The 25,454-nt window shown below is 37.4% G+C and overlaps 1 protein-coding gene across 1 annotated transcript in view; it reads left to right on the top strand.

Annotated features, from left to right (window-relative positions):
- Positions 1-21,438, top strand: part of LOC140236301 (uncharacterized) — a 64,722-nt gene extending 43,284 nt beyond the window's left edge. Inside the window, exons 4-7 of the mRNA XM_072316254.1 lie at positions 15,260-15,565; positions 18,494-18,847; positions 20,827-20,958; positions 21,434-21,438. Coding sequence (XP_072172355.1) covers positions 15,260-15,565; positions 18,494-18,847; positions 20,827-20,958; positions 21,434-21,438 — 797 coding nt within the window. The remainder of the gene's footprint in view (positions 1-15,259; positions 15,566-18,493; positions 18,848-20,826; positions 20,959-21,433) is intronic.
- The last annotated feature ends 4,016 nt before the right edge of the window (positions 21,439-25,454 follow it).

Genomic DNA, 25,454 nt, shown 5'->3' with positions numbered 1-25,454 from the left:
TGCTATAGAAAGTTTAAAACAAAATCTGGATCAATCACTCAAAAAATTCAAGATTGCAGCCCATCAAAGCTGACATAGTGTATAAAATTGCGCCAAAGTAAATGTATTATTTCGTTTTTGATACAAGTTTGTCTGTTGTGCTATCTTAAAGGACAAGTCCACCTTCATATACATTAGGATTCAGAGAATGCAGCAATATTAGTAGAACACATCAGTGAAAGTTTGAGGAAAATTGGACAATCCGTTCAAAAGTTATGAATATTTTAAGTATCTGCGCAGTCACTGCTGGATGAGAAGACTACTACAGTGTATGATGTCATATGCGTACAGCTATATAAGGAAAATAAAAATAGAATTTCCCAAAATTTTACTTTTTGAATAAAGTGCACATTTCTTCGACTTGCTACTGACGTATGTTAAGGGTAATATCATTCCCCCTGCCTTCTGAAAGAGAGAAGTCAAGTGTTCTTTTGTTATGCTAGAAAAATGGAAATATGTTGAATTTTCTTTATTTTTTCTTTATATCGTTGTACTCATGTGACATCACAAGCTTTAATACTTAGTCTTTTCATCCAGCCGTGACCGAGCAGAAACTTCAAAAATTCATAACTTTGGAACGGATTGTCCGATTTTCCTCAAACTCTCACTGATGTGTTCTACTATTATTGCTGCATTCACTCAACCCACATGTCTATGAAGGTGAACTTGTCCTTTAAACCGTCTTAGGTTTTTATGGACACATTTTTAGAACCAGTGATATTCTACTCTCCGAAAAAGAAAAAAAGAAACCCAAATCGAGTGGAAGTTTTTGCTTTTGATGTGAGGAGTGAATAACAAGAAAACGGTGAATTTAGAGTGAAATTGGAGTGACTTTTGAGTGAAAGTGTTCATTTTCACTCATTTTAGAGTGACCTTAATAGGCAGGGCTCCACACTAACTTTTATTTTTGGTGGCCCAAAGGCAAATATCCGATCTTTTTTTGGTGGCCCGATTAGGCCACCTATGTTCTTCATTTCTGACATTTTGGTGGCCCGACGTGCGTTTTTGGTGGCCCCGGGCCACCGGACCACCGTTAGTGTCGAGCCCTGCCTTAGGGATCACTTGTCACTCTTCGAGCAAACTGTCGAGTGACCTCGAGGTCACTCTAGAATGAATGAAAATGAACATTTTCACTCTCGAGTGATCCTGATATCTAATATGGGAAAGCATCTACCAATGGCATAAGCTCAGATCAATTGTGACACTATAACCCACATGAAATCATCCAAAAAACAATGTAAGAAAAATCTGGTACCAGAAAATACAGTTTCAGCATGCTTATTTGTAAATGTGAATATACAGCACGAATAATCAATTTGGACAATTTTATTCGAACAATATACTGAAAAGTAATTTCGCACAACAAAGTTGAGAAATTGCCGCCATGTCGGATTTTTTTTTTTTTTTTTTTGGGGGGGGGTTCGGATCAGAAGGGCTTTCAAGGACATCTACGGATCAGATATTATTACACAATATACCATCATCATTCAGGCGTTTCTACAACAGCAGAGCAACATACAAGTAAAAAAGCATATCTTTGATACAGAAGCATTTCTTTTTTTTATCAAAGATTGGGCCTTACCCTAACACTGGAATGAGCTCCACCCCCCCCCCTAAAAAAAAAAAGACCCTCAATATGGTTTACACTAGCACAATATCGTTCGGATGTATCGGAACATGTAATAGACAGCAATATAAGAAGATTAACAAAATATATCAAATTATAAGTTATAAGTTGAGATTTAACTTTGACGCAACACACTAAAGGTACTCTACAATTGGGAGAGATATCACATTCGATTTATATGTGCAGGTTAGTTGTATTACAAAACATTCTACCATGTAAAAAAAAATATAATAAAGCCTAAAACATACGGAGATATCACCATTGCTTTTCAAGAAACCATAGCCATAGCTGTTGACAGTTTAGTATATAAAAAACATTCTTATCAGATCTATTTAGTATATCTAACAATATTTGGCATTAATTATACTGATTTCAGTTTGTACATTAGTTGTTCTATCCCTAACTCACAGTTTAGAACTAGTTTGAGGAATTAAGTAAAGCTAGGTTTTTGTTTTACGTGCACTAATGGTAAATAATGCCTTGAACGACAACCTCGATTTGATTACCGCCATCTTGAATTTTGTGTAGATACTATTTGTATCGCTAAATATTACACATTGGCAAAATTTGTGCCAAATTCCAAGCTCCTATCTCTTTTTGGAAAATACTTTCTGTTCAATTTTATCTGCCTCAGAACAATCTACTATGATGAAATGCTACAGTAATAGCGATCAGCGTCACCTACCACTTGGCATGAAAAGTTAGTTTGCAGGTACTTGCAAGTCACTAGACCGTTACAGTATTACATGTGACCATGTAAACACATTGTATGCAAAATTTATAATGCATAAATGTAATTTTTTCAAGTTTTAGACGTTAACTTATCAATAGTGTATGATATTGCCTGTAATTCCAGAAATATGAATTATGTCTCAATCTCAGTAAATCTCAATCTCAATCGCAGGTTTCAAAATAATTCTTCAGTTCTTCTTTGATAAATACTAAATCATGCATTTTCACATTTCTTCCTTTTTTCAAAACAATATAAAAATATGGATTCCCCCCCCCCCCCCAATTCATCACAATACACAGCTAAAGTGGTATCAACTTTTAGGACGTTTTACTCTCCTTCATGACATCAAATGTGTTGCAATCCAATGTCTCTATCAAATGTTATGTTTGAAATGTAAACTTCAATAAAAATGGCGGCCCTATTGGACCGCATCTGTACTTTGGAGGTTTTTGCAACAAATCTATTGAGGTGCACTTACGGAACATTGCTTAGTATGCTTAATATTATGTATGGTCTTGTTTATAGAGAGAGTGGAACTCGAAAAGTAAGCACGATCTTGGATTTGACCCTCTGTGACGTCTTTGGGAACAGATGCGTGTAAATGCATATTATGTAAAATGGGATTTCAAGTTTGAGACATTATAACTCCTGAACCAAATACAATACTGACCTCTAATTTTCTCCAAATATTGATTATATGGGAAAGATGTTAATTTCTGCATGGTTTTCATAAACATTTTTAATTTATTTTTATTTTTTTACTTTTTAGAGAAATATTCATGGTGCATTCTGAAAAAAAAAATGTCTCCGTAAAAACCTAAGATGGTTTGAAATAGCATTAAAATGTTCAGAATATATAAAAACCATATAAATAGACAGCAAAACAGACAAAATTGTATCAAAATCGAAATGATACATTTACTTTGTCGCAATACACTATGTCAGCTTTGATGGCCTGCAATCTTGAATTTTTTGAGTGATCGATCCAGATTTTGTTTTAAACTTTCTATAGCAAGGTTGTTTCAAGCTTCTACCTCTATTTGAAAGATATTTTTGCTTCATCTCATCTGCTTCAGAACAATCTACTTTGAAATAATAGCAATCAGCGTCACCTGAGCTACCACTTGGTATGAAAAGTTAGTTTGCAGGCACAAACCATTGTTTGTCAAAAAAAAATGTCTGCGTTTGCCAAGACTACTACACGCACCTCTGGCACTGCTACAAGCGCCATTGTCAGTGTGCGTGTAGTAGTCTTGGCGCGCGCAGGCTCTTTTTACGACCAACAAGGTATTGTCACAACTAAAGTGGCCATTTTTACATAGTGAGTTTTCAAGTTTGAGACATTATAACTCCTGAACCAAAAACGGTACTGACCCCTAATTTTCTCCAAATATTAATTATATGTCAAACAAAATTCTTGAAACGTTTCAAGATAATCCGTCAGTGTTTCTCTGATTTATGCTGAATCAAGCATTTTCATGATTTTCCTTTTTTCAGAAAAATATCAAAAAATGAGTGTTTTTTCCTTAAAATCTCAATCCACTTATCACAATAACCCACGAAAATGGTATCAACTTGTAGGAAATTTTATTCTCTTTCATATGACATCACATTTGTTGAAATTTGATCTTTCAATCAAATTCTATATTTCGAATAATAAATTCAGTAAATATGGCGGCCATCTTGGACGCCATCTTGGATTTGGAGGCTTTCGCAACAATTTTTTTTTTGAGGTAGACCAGTGGAATGTTGTTTGTTACAATAAAAACTTGAAAATAAGCATGGTCTACTTAGTTTGTAGAGAGAGTGCAACTCACTCGTTAAGTAAGCGACTTTTTGGGGTTTGGCCCTCCGGTTATATGTAATGCTCGGCACCGCTCTAGTTGCAAGACGAAGTTTGGAGACGAAGAACGCGTTTCACCTTACATTGAATTACGAGCTTTATTTCACAGTAAGATTTTAAATGAAATGCTCGGAATGATTTAGAACAGTTTAGGAAAGAATTCAATACTATTATACAAATAGTGCATGCTCTATGATGCACTATATTGCATTAGAGAACGACAAATACTAAATTATCCCGAGTGTTGTTTTGTTCACCGAGGCCGCAGTGAATAGTGAATAGAACTGCACGAGGGAATTCTATAGTCCAGTACTGGTGCATCAATAAAACATGCACTAATTGTTATAGTAAATAAGTCCCTCGATCTAAATGTATCTTTCCATAGGTCTAGGCCCTAGATCTTACATTAGACTCACCGTACCAGCACTAATTTCTTGCACGCAGAGTTAACCACAACCTACAGTATTGTATGTACGCTAGTACAGCCGCGTATGCGTATTGTACATCACAGAGCACACTCGCGTATATACTCCTACATTTTGCGTCCAGTGCTCTACGCGCGCATACGTTGAAATGCTTGGCCTTGTCCTACTACGTGGCCTCACTGCGCGAATCTTTGCGTACATAAAGCGTAGGCACGTACTTTAAGCGTTCGGTATAGTGGCACGGTCGTGCCACTATGCCGGATTTTTTCCACAATCAAAAAGGTTGTAGAAAAACTGCTCAAAACACACTTTCCTACTAATGTTATGATCTCAAACTTAAGAATGACATAGAGAAGGACAGCTTTTTAAAGACAATTTGAAAAACTCGAGATTGCCTCCGTTGACCACTTTCACTTTTTTTGAGGTCTCACGTGAAATCAAGGGGTGCGACTTTTTATTGGTTTTGTGATGCACGATCACATAAAATTCTCATTCTCTCGAACTGCAAACTGTTAATACCCCCCTACAGCGAGACAACGCCAGTCTGATGAGGCCTGCAGAATACAGTAAACTCAGCAAGGCAAAATCACTGAAGTAAAATAGCTAGGATCACTTAGTTAAATTCAAACTCCGGTTGCAATGTGGGAAATCCCCTAGCTTATTGCAGGGAAGTTAGGAAAACTAGTGACCGCACATTAGACCAATCGGAATAGAGGATTCATAATTCATACGCCCTATATGTGACCGTGCATTATATTAAAAAAATACAAAGGACTCCACAAATGAAAAAAAAAAAACCCGGGTCAACCGAAAAATCTCGAGTTTTTCATATTTTCTGAAAGAGCGACATTTGGCGAGGTGGCTCAGTCAGTTGTCATAGTATCTCCCAACCGCTTCCAATCGAATGAAAGAGGGAGTGTTCACATCACCTTTGTTGAGTCTTTCTGAGCAATGATACATGTTATCATGTCGTCCCCTCAAATAAAGAGGCACAACTCTCTGAAAGGGCATGCAATGAAGTTCTCGTGTGAGCGATAGAGTCACATGTCATGCACGTGAAAGATCCCACTTCAGTACATTGCAACGAGCAAGATGCATACCCCGGTGAAGTGATCCACTCCCAAGCACTCAGCTGTTACCCAATGAAAGACTAGTCAGATTATAGTCCAGGTGAATGGGCTCTCCTGCTATCTTGTACAGGTGTCAAATGAATCAAACAAGCAAACAAACAAACAAACCTAGACTAGTTATTTAAGTCCTATGACAAATAAGAAATGCACACCCTTGCATCTTAAAAGGTTAGAGCGTTGTTCTTTGCCTATCTTTATTCAGTACTTCGTTTTCACACATCTTACACTCACACACACAGACACACACACACACACAAACATACAAACGCAAATGAATGCTATCAAATTAAACACAAATTAAATGTTTTGTCCGATTTAAGAATGGATCTACATAAGTAGGCACCTACTTCTACGGTTTACTTGCATTACGGTGCGTCCCACAGATCATGGACTTATCTACTACACACGGAAATTCATTCCTTGTTAAACAATTCGTGCATCTGTTTCTGTCAAAAGCGTCACGAAAACAGTTTGAACATGCTTTTATGCTTTGATCCAGTGTTGTCCACTGACTGCCAACCTGGATAAAAAAAAGACGGCGCTTTAAGAAATCTGAAAAACTACATGCTCGGATGTTAATAACTCTCTTAACTCAAGAAGAATGCATGTGCAGTTTTAGTGTACATTGCGAAATCATCTCTAAAGTAAATTTATTTGCAAAATACGAGTACTTTACAAGAAAAAAGAAAACCACAAATAATTAGGAAGGATGGCTGCGCTTTGTAATCTATATTTCCCCCGATTTGTCGCACATTGTAAACTTAGATAGTAACAGTAGACGACATGGTTGTCTTACAAGTCATAGTCCATGGGCCAAGACCCGAAAAATGTGTTTTTGGTACCACCTGAGATGGCAAGTTCTAGTTTTGCATTTTGAAATGGCATATATCTAAGGATTATGTTTTACTATGATAGCATTTCCAGATTAGTAGCTTAGTCATTGATATCAGCGATTAACCCGACCAATACCAAACAGTTTTTGACGCTCTGTAACCAAAAATAGGCGGGGTGGGACCTTTGATAATTTCAAAATTTGTCAACCAATTCCTATGAAATTTGGCACAACATGCTTTAAAAACGACCCCATCAAAATTTCACCAAAACGCCGGATGGGCGTGCACTGAGTCAAAATACGTTAAAAACAAAGAAAAAATTCAAAATAATATAGGTTTTCTCGGTCAATTTCATACTTTTGTCATTCAAAATCATTAATGTGCATTATTCGGGCATTCAAATTCAGAATCCGAGCGATCAATTTCATTTATGGGCGTTCTATTTCGTTTTCGTGAAATCAAATTCACGATTGGGCATTCAATTTCAAAGTGCGAGCACCGAATTTGTTTGTTTGTTTGTTTGTTTGTTTGCTTTTATTTCTGCATTCAATCAGATGCAATTTGAATGCAAACTTCAAAAAGTACAAAGACAAAGAATAACAAGTGCAGTGAAATACATCGATAACAGTACATAAATAGATTCACATAGGTGATTGCATTGAGCAATGTAGATACACAGTAACATAAAATAAAATATACAGTATTTTTTCAATAAACAACAGAGATAATTGAATGCAGGAGACCACCATCATAAGCGATTAAGCTTGAAATGGATGGAGGCCTCCTACTCGTGCATTCAAATTCATGCGACAGTCATGTGATAGTCCCAATGAGCTTGTTTGGGGCGTTCAATTTCATTTTTAGGCGATCAAGTTCCTACTTCGTGCAATCACTTTAACGAGGAAAATTGAGTAGACTTTTTAAGAAAGGAAAAAGGGTCAACACAACCAATGGAGGCTTGCATACCATTGTTTACAGGTTCTACATTGTTCTCTGTCCATGTATTTTTTTTTTCATCTCAATAGATTCCAAATTGTAATGTCCAATCAGCAGTGCATCCAAACAACACAGCGACAATTTAATCATATTTCTTGATGATACTGCATGCTGACAACGCCTCAACATCAACCACATAATGACAATTCATCAATTTAAAGAAAAAAACTGACACGCAATGATCTCACATAGTCCCGCAAAAGTAAACCAATAAGGCAGCAATACACAACAAACAAGACGAATAAAATGTTCATGTATCAGTTTATAGTCGAAATTGTTTTTTTTTTTCCTCGAAGGTGTCAACCAACCCTCACTATTATGCTCATCTGTGCTATAGGCCTATGCAGTGCCTAATGTTTGTTTGTTTGTTTGTTTGTTTTTTTTTTTCATTTTCCATCAAATAAGATGGCTGGATAACCCATATTCAACGTCAATAGCTGGTCTTCCATAATAGTCAAATTGGATGTAAGCCTTAATCAACTTTCTCTTTGCGATGAATAAATGCAGTGGGATCTTTTGAGTGCATGAGTTGTGACTCTCTCACACATGGGACCTCCATTTTATGTCCAATCCGAGGGACATGTGGACCTCTACTGCAAAATAAATAACCATCATAAATCGCAATATATTCAAAGCCAAATGAAAAACACATGCATACACGGCCCCAAACTAACTGAATTGAGGACTTCTTTTAAATTGAATGCTGTTATTTGGAACATGGGTGCCTATTCACGAATTTGAATGACCGACGAAATTCCGTCGCCAGCTTGACATGAATTTGAATACTCATTGATGAAATGCGTGTTCCTCTCTTAAATTTGAATGCTCCGAAAGTGAATTTGAATGTTTCGATAGTGAATTTGAATGTTCCAATAGTGAATTTGAATGCTCCGACAGTAAATTGAAGACCTGAATATAAAAACGACCCAAGTCCAATTTTTGGCAAAATTCAGTTTGACATTGGAAATTGTAGCTTATGCATGGACTCATCTTGTGTACTGATATATCCCAATTACCCTCGGAAGAGCCTGAAATGAATGAGTTAAATCTTTTATGAATGTAAGAATGATGGACCTGGATCATTCATACATTCATATTATAGCGCCCTCTATCATCCTTCTGTCATCTCTATAGCATAATATCATGTATATGATTCAAAGAGCGACCCAAGTCCATCACACAAAATTGCCTCTTCACAATTAGTGTAAATGTTAATTGTTATAATAATGTATGTTCTAATATGTACATACAAAGTTACCATCCCATCACAGTTAAATAGAATATTATTGGACAAATAAAAAGTAATAAAAAAGTAATAATAAAAAGTAAAAAAATAATAAAGTTTTTTATGAAGTTTACTCAAAATGGTCTTCCATGGACTTGGGTCGTTCTTATATTCAGATACTCAATTTAAATGCTCGGACATTGAATTCGAATGACCGGATTTTGAATTTGATTTGTGATTCAGTGCTGCGAGCGTGGAATTCGTGAAATCGAATGCTCGGAATAGGAACTTGAATGAAAAAAGTATGAAATTGACCGGAAAAACCTATATTCAACTACTTTGCTTCAAATCATGAATTGGGCATGCGAAATGAAGCAGAATGAAATTGTTCTGTTATTTCAAAACCACAAAGCTAAAGGAACATATTTTGAGCCTTGTTTTGACAAATTTAGCAAGAAATCTTGCAAGAAAGTGGTGTTTACAGCACAAGAAATAAAGACAGAATTAAAGTGGGCGCTATAATCGTTTTAATGGTTAATGAATGTTTCCTTAAATGAACCTCTGTTGTGGTTCTTACTGTACATATGTATTGTTTTGAAGCAGATTAGCAGGTTCTATCACAGTTGTTTTTGAGACTCTGCTATAAAATAGTATTATTTAGGACAAATATTACCTTTGAAAATGTAAAAACAAAATGTACAGAAAAAAAATCTAATCATGTTACATACTTCATGTGAAGATTATTATATGGATCCATGCTGGAGACTTTTCCTAATCATACATCTTTGGGAAATCACTAAAAATTATGCACAACTTGATTTTGTATGCTGGTTACAGTGATAACCAGAATGGGCCAACCCAAAGAAATCATAATTATTTTGTTTGAAATTTGGAGATCATTGGAAAAGAACCTCAGCAACGGATGTATAGTATTAAAGGGAGATGTTCGTCTCACGTCCCTAGGGAGCCCCTCACTTTTGGGTTTTTCATGATCAACATAATATCAACGTACTTTAAGTGACATGATCCGACCCTAATAGCTGCATTCACATAATAAAATCTTAGCTCACAAATCCATACGGCATGATGGCCTAGATATTTCGAATAAACTTCCACTTGAGTAAAGTAACACAAAGTCTATTTATTCATTAAAAAAAGCAGTGAAGAAAATGATGATCTCATTGTGCCAGTGATACGTTTTGTTTAGAGAAACCCTTAACAACTCATTCTTAATTCATTGTTGTATCTATCATGTTCATTCCTGAGTCTTTTTGGATGTACCTGGGCAGCAGTATACCGTACTCCTCTGATCTTAGTGGGATTCATTCCTTCTTTGTTGTTCATTGTTCATGTCATATTGGGCAAATCATGGTTCTCTATAACGTCATACCCATAAGCAATTGTGCTGTGTGCAAACTAGAAATGTCCTTTGCCGCGCAATGCAATTGTATCCCCCGGCACTAATAGCAGCAACTTTTGCTTCATCTTCACGTTTTCACGAGGGACAAAGATACCCTCCCCTCCTTCAAACATAAAGGTGAATATTGTGAAGACTAGGCGCAGCTTCACAAGCCTTTTCTTTTTCCTTTCAAAAGCAGATCTATCTTTTTAAGTCACTATCTTCATTTACAATATATTTGTTATATTCATTGTAGTATACCGGTATATTTTATTTGCAATATCTTTCGTTGTTGGATGGAAATGAAGCGACATTGGCGTGGCATTCATGTTTTCACCGGATTCAATTACATTGCCGTGGCGGCAAGTGTCCACTTCAGTAATTACCAATTGACCCTTGTTTGAGGTTTGCTGCTCCCCATCACAAGTGCTTATTCAAAAGCAGTTGAGTCTGAAAAGGCACATCAGCCAAATAGGACCGAAATGATATCGAGGGAAACGGTTCCTTTGTCAGGGCGAGGTATGTACTATGACATGAAGAACAATAAACAAGCTACAGTAATCACAAAGATAATGGATACGATAATGAACAACACTTTATTATAGGTGTTTAATACTGATGTTTCTAAGCACATTAATCCGAAAAAATACTATACCTCTCATTCGTCGTATATTGTGATGTAATCGTAGAGGGTTTGTTGTTATTGTTGTTGTTGTCATTGTTGTTGCTGTTGTTGTTTACCATGTCTTATTTCAAAAGAAGAACAAAAATAAGAATGGTTGGTTCTGGAATGACGTATTCACTGGGCAACAAGAAGTTGGAAAAAAAAGAAACAAACGAACAAACAAACACGATAATGCTGCTATACTTATTAATCAAATCCAGAAGAAATGATGATAAGAAACTCTTTCGAAGTCTATGATAGTGAGGATTCCACTTCGTACCCTGGCAGGATATAGACATAGAATGAAATAAATACTTTAAATTTGACAGTATTTTGACTAAACTGCACGTTTGGGCACGAATGATTGACAACACACATGGATAAAACATCAAAAAGTTTCGATAATCATAAAGCCACAGTGCTTTCTCTAACGGAGAAATTATTTCCTTGACATTGATATTTCAACACGAAATGCAAACAGAAAATCACGTTACATGACACAAAGATTGTGATGATTCTAGGTGCATACCGCTGGTTGGCATGGCACCACAGTTGTCTGATGTTATACATTTCCTTACCTGTTCCTACATATACTTCAAAGCGCAGTATGGACTGACATTACTGTTTCATTGAAACACTATGTCCGTCTGTGGAACTCTACATCTTTCTCATGATGTGTTTTCCATCATGTTAGAGCATCAACTGTTCTGTCGGTTGGCAACTTGTTATTTCATGTAGGACCTAAATCAAATTTGATACATATTGAATTAGATAACCCTTTGATTTCGTCTTATGTCCTGGTATCACGTGACTACAGACTGACACGACTGTCGAAGCTCTTTACAGAGCAGAGAGTATGATGTGCACGCTGTTGGAACGTGTTGCTCGATTCGAATCAAAATCTATCATTCTATTCAAACCCTTTGCCAGTTACAAAGTCCATGCTTTGTATAACACATCTCTGTATTTTATATCATCGTACTATCAAATGTAAACGCGAACTCAAAGACGTTACCTTATACTTCATCATCATTTCAAGCAGCAACTGCTTGCCATTGACACTTATACACTGTACAGTGTATAAAAAAAAAAAAATACATCCGGATTTTCGCATTGATAACACCAAACATGATTAAACTGTCTCTGGGGATTTAAAAATATTCTTATTGCAAGTAGAAAACAAAACCAGGAAAAAAACAAAACAAAACAAAAACATGGCAGGTTCCTCATTTCTTGACATGACATATTTTTCCAATTCTCCAGGTTTTCTCCCTGGACTCCTCGTAAGAACCATATCTTAAAGGTGTTCTTAAAGGTGGGAAACACACTACTGCGCTGTGTTCACTGCAGCAATATCACAATATCTGACAATTTGAAGCCATTGGGATTTTGTTTAATAACATTATGCAGTCCTAAACTTTGGGTCTATTTCCTTGAAAATTTAAGGGTCAATCATTGATATGCTCAAGTTCGTATTCGAGATAGTGTCGTATTAAAGTGTGGTATGAATATGACTTGTCACCAGATGAACCACTGTTATCCCACTGTTCTATTCTAGTATGAATCCTAAAATTATAGTAAAGAGTGTTTTCACGAACCTGTAGCACTTTATTCATCAGAATTATAAAATTAATGCTGAAGTGTCTGGCGCTAAATTCAAGACTACATGCAGTCCAATTGTACAGATAACACTCCTGTATATTGAAATTGGAGGTGTGCCTTTGGCTCTAAGGATATAAAAAAATTGTGTGTATTGTAAAATGTCATCCATGCACGATACGACCAAACAGCTATGTCTCCTACGAACTCAATTGTGCCAACAGTACACTGTGAGGACATAACGTGCGAGATACGTGTTATGAAGAAGTCACAAATATATAAGCAAGCAAACGGCTGCATCGAGGGTAGGAGCATTGCACGAACTCCCCACGCACTCACTCAACAAAAGAATTTTGTATGTCCCAGAATGATGCATTACTTTGGGTGTGTATGCAACCATCGCCATTCTTTATAATAATACGTGTGATTGCTGGACAGTTTGTTGAGACATTGCGTCAGTTGTCGTTCAGTTAATTCTCCATCACTTACCTCAGTCTTTGTCTTCCTGTAATGGATAGAAGATACTACCTCGCTCTCCTGTTAACATTGGCTGCTACTGTCTTCTGTGGCAACTATGGCGAAGGTAAGCGCTTTGAACTGCTACATAGATACTGCATATAGACACTCATAGCTCGTTAAGTAATTAGTGCATCTGTTTCTGTAAACTACAATTGTAGGAGGGCCTATCACAGTAACACAATTATCCTACTTTGATCTCATCATGTCCACCGACGTCTAGCATTAATGAAAAAATAAAAAAAAAAAAACAATTCGACCCTAATCTTCTAGCACTGTCACCAGCCTAATTCATGAAAACCTTTTGGGCAGCTAACCTGTGTATACTGATTAATCGTCAGAAAAAAACTACAACATATAATTCAGCAAGGTTAAAGATTGTGAAAGTTAGTCTTTTTGTTATCACTTTTCGTCCATTGTTTCAGAAGCCCCGTTCCTTTATACAAGACCAAAATGGGGATACTATACTTTCTGTACAGCTATAATGAAGAAACTGCCTGCCCTCTATTTTTGACTCCTTGTATCCTCGTAACCTGACACATCATAAATATCCATTATTAGACCGTAAGAAAATCTCACATTTGCTAAGAAACGTGTTAGCTCGAAGCAAACGTCTGTCTATAAGCATACATGTACGTCCAAGATTCCGGAACGTCCACATCATGGCGTCAAGTTTTATGCACCTTCATTGAATTCGTTTGAAAAGAGATCGAAACGGTTTCTTTTGATAAATGATGAAATAGAAAGAAATCAGTTTTGTTTCGTCTCCTGATCAAATAATTTGTTTGTTCATTTCCACCTGAGAGATGTCTGAATAGCCCATATTCAGCTACGTTAAGCTGGTCTCCCATGGTGTCCAGATGGATGTGAGGTGGGACCATTAATTCATCAGGTTAAATGCCCTGCTCTTTGCGATGAATGAATGAAGCAGGATCATTTACGTGCATGAGATGTTACTCTCTCATACTTGGGACCTCCATTTTATGTCCTACAGGTGTATGTCCTACTTACACACACCATTGTGTTACATTACACACAATTTTTTTTTTTTTAGTCGCTGCATTTTTGTTTCTTCCCAGGCTGCGTCCGCTTTTATAAAGCATCCCATATCACATGACACCCCATCTTCATTTTACGTCGTTCTCTAAATTACGTGTATTCACAGATAGATAGTCGATTCCGCTTCCAGCAGTATACTGTGTGCCATTTTGCTGTTGCTTTATACGTTATACTGTTCTGATATGGTTAATAGCCATTGTAGGCTTTGATCGCTGATGTATGCATTAATTTAGGCTATTTTGAGCTTTTATCTCTTTCTTGCATATTATTTCCTGTTTCTTCTTTTTTCTTGTCAAATGTTTTTGTTTTCTTTCTAATTATTGACATCATCTTTCCTCATTTTTCTGCGCTCTTTGTAGTTTTAAGCCCGCCACGTACCCCTCATTTCTCTTTTCTTTCCCCCAGCACTGACTTTTGCGTGAGTGCCTCCATTTTTTTTTTTTATTTAGCAGAATATAAGTGTTCGTGTCTAAAGCGCCTGCCAGAACAATTTATCTAATTTACCAAATTCAGAAAATGCATGCAACTTGTGTAAACGTTCGAATCATTCGGTGAATAATATATACATTGTACGCACCATGATGTAAACGAAAATGAGATAAAAACAAAAACAAAAACGTGTGCTTATCGAACACTTCATCTGTTCCTTTCAATGCACAACACATGAACATTCATATGTTCTAGTCTTTATTTCACCAGAGATCATCGTGAGAGCTGGGATCAAATCACATATTCTTTACATTATTTGGCAACAGCTTTACTTATCTCTCAAAAATCGGAATTATTTCATAAAACATAAGCTGCAAATTAAACGAAAGAACGAAATACTTTTTTTTTTAGAAAGAATCCAGCATTCCCTGTCTTTTGTGTTTTTCGTTTCATTTTTTTAAAACCGTATGGTGTACTTATCTTGCCATTTTGCTCATGTCACAATAGCAGATTTATTTTTTCCAACTTATTGAGGATATAATTCATTTGCCCCCAAAAAATAGATAAAGAAAATGGTTATTTAGAAAAAAACTGCAGCACCATAGATATGTTATCTTTTATCTCCGCTGCCTAAATGCGTCATGAATACAGGAAGTATGCATATTCATAGGAGGAAGTGATACTTTAATGTATGCACATTACATGGACGTGCTTTCCTATAATTTCGGTCGTGTAGCCGCAGTGGTAGGCACTGGCCCCAACGTTCAAGGATGGAAAGGAGAAGACATCCGATTGCCGTGTGTGATTCAAAAAGAGCCTTTCGTTGTGCAGTGGGTCAAGGATAGAATCTCCGAGCAGCATCTGAGGACGATCAAAGCTGAATTTATCGATGGGGAATTTCGGAGCAGAGAAGAAAGGTTCTACATCGATAAAAACTTTAGTCTCGTCATCAGCGAATTGCAGGTGGCAGATGAGGGTCGTTACTATTGCCAGGTGCTGCTGAAAAATTCTCAAAGTTATGGAAATTCAACCATCATCACAATTAGTTGTAAGTAATGTTTTCTTCTTCACCATTTCATATGTTAATAGGAGACGACCTTAGACTGGAAAATTGAAAGTCGTGTTAATGATTTAGCTTAAATAAACAAAGAATATCTCGTACACGCGCATGCAGCTATGAACTGATGAATCAAGAGCGATAAAACATGTTTTTTATATAGTGTATTTAAATCATATATCATGGCGTCACATATGACTTTATATGATATTATTTTAGCAGTAGGGCTATTGCAGCAAGGATGTTTGATAACTGAGACTTTGATTGCAATCAAATGCTTTGTTCAAAAGATTTTTTTTTTTTTACACATCAAACATTGTAAATCATTGCATGTTCATAGTACAATATTGCTAGATCTGATACTCTTTTGCAATAGAGGGCACTTGAATTTCATCTCTTTATTATTCATGCGCTGAAATTACAATATTTCTCATTCTTCTACTCACCAAGTCTTCAGACAGCAAAACAACAGATAAGGAAATCAATTTTAAGTTATGTGCAGTGTAGATAGCAGAGAACATAATGGTTAACATTCTGTCAGAGAGGAGTTTCAACCAGATTACCAGGACATTCACCAATTTCGTTTGGATCGCATATCTTCTCATGTATGAGTATAGGTGTCAAAGCACCTGTCCTATTTAACATGGCAGTTTATATACCTTTGAAAAAATACATATGTGACCGCGCACCTCAAAACGAACATAAAGTCGCACACACTGATTTTGCGTAAGGACTGAAAATAAGTGAAATGGGTCGACCTAGTCGGACTTGACTTTTTCATATTTTCTGAAAGAGCGGGTCTTCTTTTACATTATGCTAAAATTTGGTATCATAAAACGGGCAGGAAAGTGTGATTTTTAGCAGTTTATCTCGAACATTTTTGGTAGAATAGTGTGATTAGGTGTGTCTTTAGAATCCCTTTTTCATTTCTGAAAAACCTTGTCCACACTCTTCACGTTCAACTCTAATAACATGTAAAAGGATAGTGCTACTGCTTTGAAAGTTGGCATTAATTATGGACAGAATGTGTTAATGAGGCATGCTTAATTTCAGTTTGATCTGATAATCCCTTCATTATTGTTACTCTGGTGGTTTACTTCCTGTGTTTTGTCCCATTCATCGCTCAGCCAGCACGGTTTGGTTAAAGATTAAGCGCTTGAATAGACAGTGTACTTCAGGGCCTCTTTTCTCAGTTCACACTTTTCCTGAGTTTGTGCTTTCTTTCCAATATTTAGATAGGTTAGGAGAGTCCATTTGATTTGAGTTATACATAATTTTAAAGCTTAAAGTCTGCTCTTTCAGAATATGGTCTTAACTAAAAATCCATGTCTGGCGACTTTTTGTTTGTTTTGAGGTGCAGGGTCACATATAGAGTTTGTTTGCAAAAACCTATAAGTCCATTTTAGAAGATTTTGAAGTACGGTCGTCATAAAGTACAAAATAATACATTTTCAATGATATATTGGTCACTGCATAGAAAGGTACATTTTTGAAGTTATGGTCATATAAAGCAAACATTTTCTTATTATTCTTGACCTTTAACCGCAAATATCTCCATTTGGCAAATATGGACTTATCGGCTTTTGCGATCAAACTCTTCATATAATAATATATATAATATGTGAAAACCATAAACAGTCAGTACTTAAACTTTGTGTACTTGTGCTATAGTACGTTTACACCATGTTCCCGGCGACAACGGTAGCCCGTTTTGTGAAAACATAGTGTGCCGTGGCTCGATTGGATATTCCATTTTTTTTTTTTTTTTTTTTTTTGGGGGGGGGGGCTGTTTTTTTGTTTGTTTATGCTTGTGTTTTTTTTTCTTTTGTGTGTGTGTGTGTGGGGGGGGGGGGGGTGGTTCTCTCTCTCTGTACCTTTCCAATTCTCGCTCGGTAAACATCTACTGTAGCTATCAGACGCTGTTCTCACGGTGTCAGGTCAGGCTAGATTGAACAATATTTCTGGCGCGTCCCACGACGTACCACCTGTAAGTTCTGTTACGCCCCGTTACGCGATGTAACGCTTTGTTGAGTTTACCCTGGTTATCACGGGCTACAAGGTTTCTCATTAGCACCGGGACTGCCGTGGCATTTTTTGACAGTTTAATAATCTGTCATTCAAGCATATCACAACCTGTACTTTATTTCTATCCACTATGTTCCCCCGCGTTGACTAACGTCAATCCCCTCTGTCCACGGTGGCCTGAAACCTGACTGCCGTGGCCGCTGGGAGCATGGCGTACGAACGCAGAAGTAATATTCAGTTATAATGTTTGATAAAGACATGTTCCATTTTTCCTCCTAGAACAACAATTTGTACAAAGGCACCCAAAAGCCACCAAAATGTTTGAAAGAGACATACCTAGGCACTTGTCATGTTTTCACATTCTTTCAAGATTATGATAACATTAGAGTCTGTATATTCAGGTCAAACGAGTTATTATGGCAAGGACCAATATTCGAGCATTCAAGTGACATCCGCATAAGCAGGAATGTAATTGAAATAGATTGGGTAACTTTAAATCTTTTGACTGAGTCACTTCTGTCACATATTGATAACGTGTTTATTGAAAATATGTCATTAAAAGGTAATGCGTTATTCGTCTAACTTATCAATGATATCTTTATTTAATCAGCATGAGTTAATTTTGTTTCATTTTATTCTAGTTATATCCTACTTTCTACCACTTTACCGATTTTTAGAGAGTCGTTCGATAATTAATGGATCGTAATTATGCAAATCAAATAGAACAAAATAAAACAAAGTGAAAATATGTAATGAAATTTGAAGAGTTTCCACTGAAAATATCAAGCAGGCAAAAGATTTCTAAATAATAATAGCTGAGTGAAAATCTTGATTAGAATGCAAAGTATAATAATACTTATGTCAATTCAATACTTTTTTTGTATATTTCCCTAGCAATGACGTCAAGACATACAATTGAGGAATGCCTTGATAAGAGTCAATCTCGTCAAAGCCAGTGCACCTACCAACATCCCTCCAAAAACCTTTCTTTTACCCTCACTTGTGTTGTGAGTGGATTCAAACCTAACATTTCCATGCTATGGACCGAGGAGTCAGGAAATAAAATGAATTCCGTGCTTTCATATCAGAACACACGTTCTGACGGCACATACGAGAGGTTCGAGACAATTACTGTTTCAGCTAAACATGGGACAGAGCAAACCTTCATGTGCGTGGCTACCGGTGACTCGCTGAATGGAACGTCAACCAGAGAAATCATCGTTTTACCAGTATCAGGTTTCGTGAAATGTTTACAATTTTATGTTTCTGAATTTTATTAACTGATATACAGTTGATATTAATTAAACTAATGTCCTGATTGAGGTCACTTAAAAGAGTAAATTACTTATTCATATTTCCAGCAAAGTAACCTTTCCGCACAAAAAGCGTCAATTTTACTAGTCTCCTATTTACTAGTAGGAAAAAAAATGCATACAAGAAAAATGAGTATTTGAATGTAAGAACGACCCAAGTCCATGGAAGACCATTTCGAGTAAACTAAAAAAAAAACAAAAAAACAAACTTCATATCTTTTTTGTTTGTCCAATAATATTATATTTAACTCTGATGGGAAGGCAACATTGTATATACAAATCAGAACATAAACCATTATGACAATTAACATTAACATTAATTGTGGAGACGCCATTTTGTGTGATGGACTTGGGTCGTTCTTTGATTCATATACATGAAATTCTGCTGTAGAGATGAGAGAAGGACGAGAGAGGGCGCTATAATATGAATGTAAGAATAACCCAAGTCCTTCATTCTTACATTCATATAAGATTTAACTCATTTATTTCAGGCACTTCCGGGGGTAATTAGGATTTATCATTTATACACAAGATGAGTCCATGCATAAGCTACAATTTCCCATGTCAAACTGAATTTGGCCAAAGATTGGACTTGGGTCGTTCTTATATTCATATACTCAAATGTTAACCAATTCCAATGAATACAAAGAAGAAGAAGAAGAAAGGAAATAGCACCCGCTAATTTGGGCAGGGGTATACGTCACAAGTCATACGAACGAGTTATACAGCCCACGTCGAGTCAAAGTCCTAGATAATGACACTTGAAGAATCTGTTCGCAAAAACCGATAAGTCCATTTTTGAAGATTTTGAAGTACGATCTCTGTCATAAAGTACAAAATAATACCTTTTAAATGAAACATTGGTCACTACTTATAACGGTACATTTTTAAAGTTATGGTCAAAAGAAGCAAAGATTTTCTTATTATTCTCTTTTTTTTTTCTTGACCTTTAATCGCGAATATCTCCGTTTGGCAAATATGGACTTATCGATTTTTGCAAACAAACTCTTCATGTATTGGTCACTACATATAAAGGTACATTTTTAAGTTATGATCAAAAGAAGCACAATTTTTCTTATTATTCTCTTTATTTTTCTTGACCTTTAATCGCAAATATCTCCATTTGGCAAAGATATGGACTTATCGGTTTTTGCGAGCAAACTTTTCACTTTTAGGCAAGTAAGACCCATTAGTTTAGGTTTTAAAATGGCCCAACAGTCCGACAATCGCTTGGCTTTGATGCATGTAATGCAGGCAGTGTTGGTCTCATGGGCAGTTTTGTGTGTGTGTGTTCTTTTTCTTCTTCTTCTTCTTTTTCGACCTTGTGTCAAACGCGTAGGCCTTGTTTGCCTATGTGCCGAACTCATGGACCTTTTTTCACCCAATGTCACGGTGACAGGCTGTATGACTGGGGAGCTGTATGGCTCGTGGACCTGGGACCCATTCCATAAAAAAGTCGATATATTAATAACTCTTGCTGGAATGTCAATTGGCATGGTAACGCGAGAAACCAATGTCCCGGTTGGCTGTTGCTCTAATTATGGGAAGTTGCCATTCCAACAAGAGTTGTTATTCTCACAACTTTTATGAAATGGGGCCCTGTACCTTTTTATTAATGTCAGGCTCGTTAGCCGCATGACTTGTTGGTGTCGATCTCTTAAGATGACTCAGAAATGTGTCACTTGAATAATTTATTGAATCAAAATAACGTGTAATGATGATAATTATATTCATGCAATCAACCAATCTTCGTTTGCACTACATGTATCAAACACCCCCCCCCCCCCCTCCCCCACATACATGATAATTTTACACTAAAATGTTAGCGTACTTGTATATAAATTGTAAAATCCGTGTGTATGTTACTATCTTCTGAATGGAATGAAAGCGTGTTTCATTTGTGTCCATATCAAGTTTTAAGAAAACGTGTTGATTCTGGTCTCATCATTGGACTCACCATTGGTGTACCTGTTGCCATGGTCATCCTATTTCTGTACGTTGGGAAGTATCTCCAAAACAAACATCCGGACTACCTACCGCGGAAAGGTTTGTTGTTTTTTTTTTTTGTATGTTCATTTTCTATCTGAGAAGATGGTGGATAAACCGTATTCAGCTACACTAGACTGGTCTTCCATGTGGTCCAGTGGAATATGATGCGGGACCACTTTACCGGGTAAAACACCCTGCTGCTTGCGATGAATGAATGAAGCGGGTCTTTTACGTGCACGAGTTGTAACTCTCTCTAACACGGACCCTGCACGCACTGGCGTAGCCAGGGGGGGGGGGGGGGCGATTGGGGCGGTCGCCCCCCCCCCCCTAAGATTTGGACCGGGGATTTGGAGGGCGGAAAAAAAATGCGTGCATACTGTATGCATGCACATGAAGCGGGTCTCCTTTGCAACCTTTCATCAAATAAGACATTTTTTTTGAATATTTCACTCAAAGTGTGCACCAGATCGTTGAATTTCAATTCAAAATATGCAAAATCTCTCGTGCTCCCCCTCTATGCCTCTTTCCCTAGCTTAGTACACTTTTTAGATTTGCACAAAAATTATGAATAATTCTGAGTGCACAAGACTTAACACTTATATTCCGAAAACTCAAGGTTCCCTCATGTATAAGGGGAGTTTCCCCTTTCAATCGACCCTTTCCTCCCTCAGTCCCCCACCCCCATCAGTTGTTTTGTGCGTTGTTTTTTTTTTTTGTGATTTCCCAAATGTTGATTCCATCAAATATGCGTATACGAGATATCTAAATTTCAACCTTCAAAAGGCAAAAGCTCCATCGGAAGGGAAGGGTGGAGATAACACTCTCCCACGCCTCCTCCCTGCTCGCCCGCCCCTCAACCCCCATTCCGCCATGCATAGAAGTAGACTGTGGCTATACCCAGATCGCTTTCTTTCAATTCTAAAAACGCAAAAGCTCCACGAGCGGGAGGGGAGATCCCCCTTCCCCTAAGCTCTACCTCACTAGACTTTATACATACACACAGATGGTGCACATTCAGAATAAGAGCTAAATTCCGTGATTTTAACACTTCGATGAAAAAGTATTGCACCAAAAATTTGCACCAGATCGCTGAATTTCAGGTCTGAAAACGCAAAATCACGTTCGTGTGGGAGGGGATATGCTTCTATATCTACACCCTCGTGTGCATGCTTTTTCTGTTTGATTGCTGAGCAGACAGCATTCATGATATTCAGTGTAAGAATTAATACAAGAAGATTATTTAAATGATACCATTTTATAGGGCAAATTGTTCAATAATAATCTACACTAAAATATACTGCAACCTTAAACAAGTGGGACTGTTTCAACTCGTTAAAACACGCAAAAACATGCATCAAATTGCACCATTTGCAACATCAAAATGCAAAATGTTCTCCCACACCTTCCCCTCACCCCTCGCTCGCTCCGCTCGCTCGGGTTCAGTCGCGTTCATGATATTCAGAGAAAAAAAAAAGATAGTACAAGAAGTGTATTTAAATCATGCCATATTACAGGCAAATTGTTCAATGATAATCTACATTAAGATATACTGCAACCTTAAACAAGTGGGACTGTTTCAACTCGTTAAAACACGCAAAAACACGCGTCAAATTGCACCATTTGCAACATCAAAATGCGAAAAGTTCTTACCGTGGGAGGGGCAACACCCCCTCCCACACCCTCCCCTCCCCCTTCGCTCGCTCCGCTCGCTCGGGTTCAGTCGCAATCAGGATATTCAGTGAAAAGAATTAATACCAGAAGTGTATTTAAATGATACCATTTTATAGGCAAAATTGTTCAATAATAATCTACACCAAAATATACTGCTACCTTAAACAAGTGGGACTGTTTCAACTCGTTAAAACACGCAAAAACATGCATCAAATTGCACCATTTGCAACATCAAAATGCAAAAAGTTCTCCCCGTGGGAAGGGGGAACACCCCCCTCCCACACCCTCCCCTCCCCCTTCGCTCGCTCCGCTTGTTCGGGTTCAGTCGCGTTCATGATATTCAGTGAAAAAATTAATACAAGAAGATTATGATACCACTTTATAGGCAAATTGTTCAATAATAATCCACACTAAAATATACTGCAACCTTAAACAAGTGGGACTGTTTCAACTCGTTAAAACACGCAAAAACATGCATCAAATTGCACCATTTGCAACATCAAAATGCAAAATGTTCTCCCACACCTTCCCCTCCCCCCTGCTCGCTCCGCTCGCTCGGGTTCAGTCGCGTTCATGATATTCAGAGAAAAAAAAAATTAATACAAGAAGTGTATTTAAATCATGCCATATTACAGGCAAATTGTTCAATGATAGTCTACATCAAGATATACTGCAACCTTAAACAAGTGGGACTGTTTCATCAACTCGTTAAAACACGCAAAACCATGCATCAAATTGCACCATTTGCAACATCAAAATGCAAAAAGTTCTTACCGTGGTAGGGGGGACACACCTTCCCACACCCTCCCCTCCCCCTTCGCTCGCTCCGCTCGCTCGGGTTCAGTCGCGTTCGTGATATTCAGTGAAGAGAATTAATACAAGAAGTGTATTTAAATTATACCACTTTACAGGAAAATTGTTCAATAATAATCGACATAAAAATAAACTGCAACCTTAAACAAGTGGGACTGTTTCATCAACTCGTTAAAACACGCAAAACCATGCATCAAATTGCACCATTTACAACATCAAAATGCAAAAAGTTCTTACCGTGGGAGGGGGGACACCCCCCTCCCACACGCCCCCCCCCCCCACTCGCTCGCTCCGCTCGCTCGGGCTCGGTCACTTTGCTCCCTCGCAGACTATTAAACCGCCCCCCCCCCCCCCCTAAGATGAAATCCTGGCTACGCCGTTGCCTGCACGTTATGTCCTATCCGGAGAGAGTGTTTTGTCTCTTGCTAGAGGGGACGGTATGATTACACACAATGTTGATCAGTCCATCAGACTCGGGTATCGAGCCCGGGTCGCTTGGCAGACGCGCTAACGACTGAGCCCTTGGTGTTTGCCTATTAAAGGTTTAATGTTTTGCATTCATGTGTGAATGTTCGTGGGTTTGTGGGTGTGTGTTTGTTTGTTTGTTTGCTTGTGCGTGCGTGCGTGCGTGTACGTGTGTGTGGGGTGTATGTGTGTGCGCGTATGAGTGTGCATTTCTTTGTTTGTATGATAATAAGAATTATGCATTTTTCATAATTTTCATTTAAAAAATACGACATTTATAATATTTTTTTTTCAACATTACAGACAACCGAATGATTGTCCCATGTAAAGATAACTTGCATGTCTATTATCATCGATGATAAATCGATGTTATATAAGTTCAAGTTCAAGCTTGTAAAACATTTATTTTCCATTTTGTTCATGCTGTAAATCACATACATAATATTATACTAGGAAGGGAGAACTTAAAAAAGAAGAGGCTGTGGTGAGCTGCCTAACAAAATACATTACATCACAAATACAAGAAACAACAAAAACATAGTAGTCCCCATGGCGATGTTAAAATGAGATATTCCTCAAAGAGAAATATTGCAGTCTAACAGAGGTGCTACAGTAAGTATAAAAGTATATGACGAGCTACAGCCTATAGCAAAAGTTGCGTATATCAAAATTAAACGTTGCATATTTATAAGTGCTAGTAATGTGAAACCTCTGCACAGATGTAAATAGGACAATGAAGGAAATGCAATGTTTCCAACTGGATCGTGAATAGACCCCTTTACCGATATATTCAAACGTTATGCATGTCATTTCGACAAAATTAAGTGTTCATGCAAACCTGAAGCTCGTGCGAGGCCTGTCCGACACAGCAACAATATGCAAAGTGCAAAGTATTGAAATGCCATTATATTGTACAGGTTACTAAAATAACTCGTCACCAGGCCCCGAGAGAAGAAGCATCCACAAACTGGACCACATCAGCAAAAACTACATTATTCCAAAAAGAAAGACAATTTACAACGGCATTTAAATAGACTCAAAGAAGGTACAGATTTTGAATGGGCTGGGATATTATTCCAGACCTTGAGACCAGACAAGCGCACTATATAAAAGAAATATTCATGAAGGAAAAATGCCTCACACCACACATCGTATGCATTATTTGAGAATTTGTGACAGGCGGCAACGGTTTCAGGCAGAAGTCGGGAATTTTGAAAATTATTTTTTTTTTTCATTCAATCTCATCGCTTATTTCCTGAGCTTTACATTGATATAAAACACTTTTTTTTTCCTCCGGCACCGTAAGTGGGCATAATAAAGTGAAAGCGAAATACAATGCACTTTTTATTTTGTTAGCCTGACAAAATTGCAAGGAAACAGGCTTGAAGATTCACCTCTTGCTCAAAGACATTTGCCAGTTTTGGCAAGCACGATGCTGTCGGTAGTTGAAAGTGTTGTGTGCAAAATCTGTTTCTGTGCATGATCTAATCCGAGAAAAGTCCCGTCCTGAGGAAAACGAGTAGGGTACTCGTTAGCGTTCCGTCCCGATACTGGGAAGGACTGAGTCAGCCAGCCAGACACTCAGCAATCGATCTCTGAAATGT

The sequence above is a fragment of the Diadema setosum genome, chromosome 12 (assembly GCF_964275005.1).
Source record: "Diadema setosum chromosome 12, eeDiaSeto1, whole genome shotgun sequence".
Classification (NCBI taxonomy): domain Eukaryota; kingdom Metazoa; phylum Echinodermata; class Echinoidea; order Diadematoida; family Diadematidae; genus Diadema; species Diadema setosum.
The sequence above is the reverse complement of the archived record's forward strand: the minus strand, read 5'-3'. Positions and strand labels throughout refer to the sequence as shown.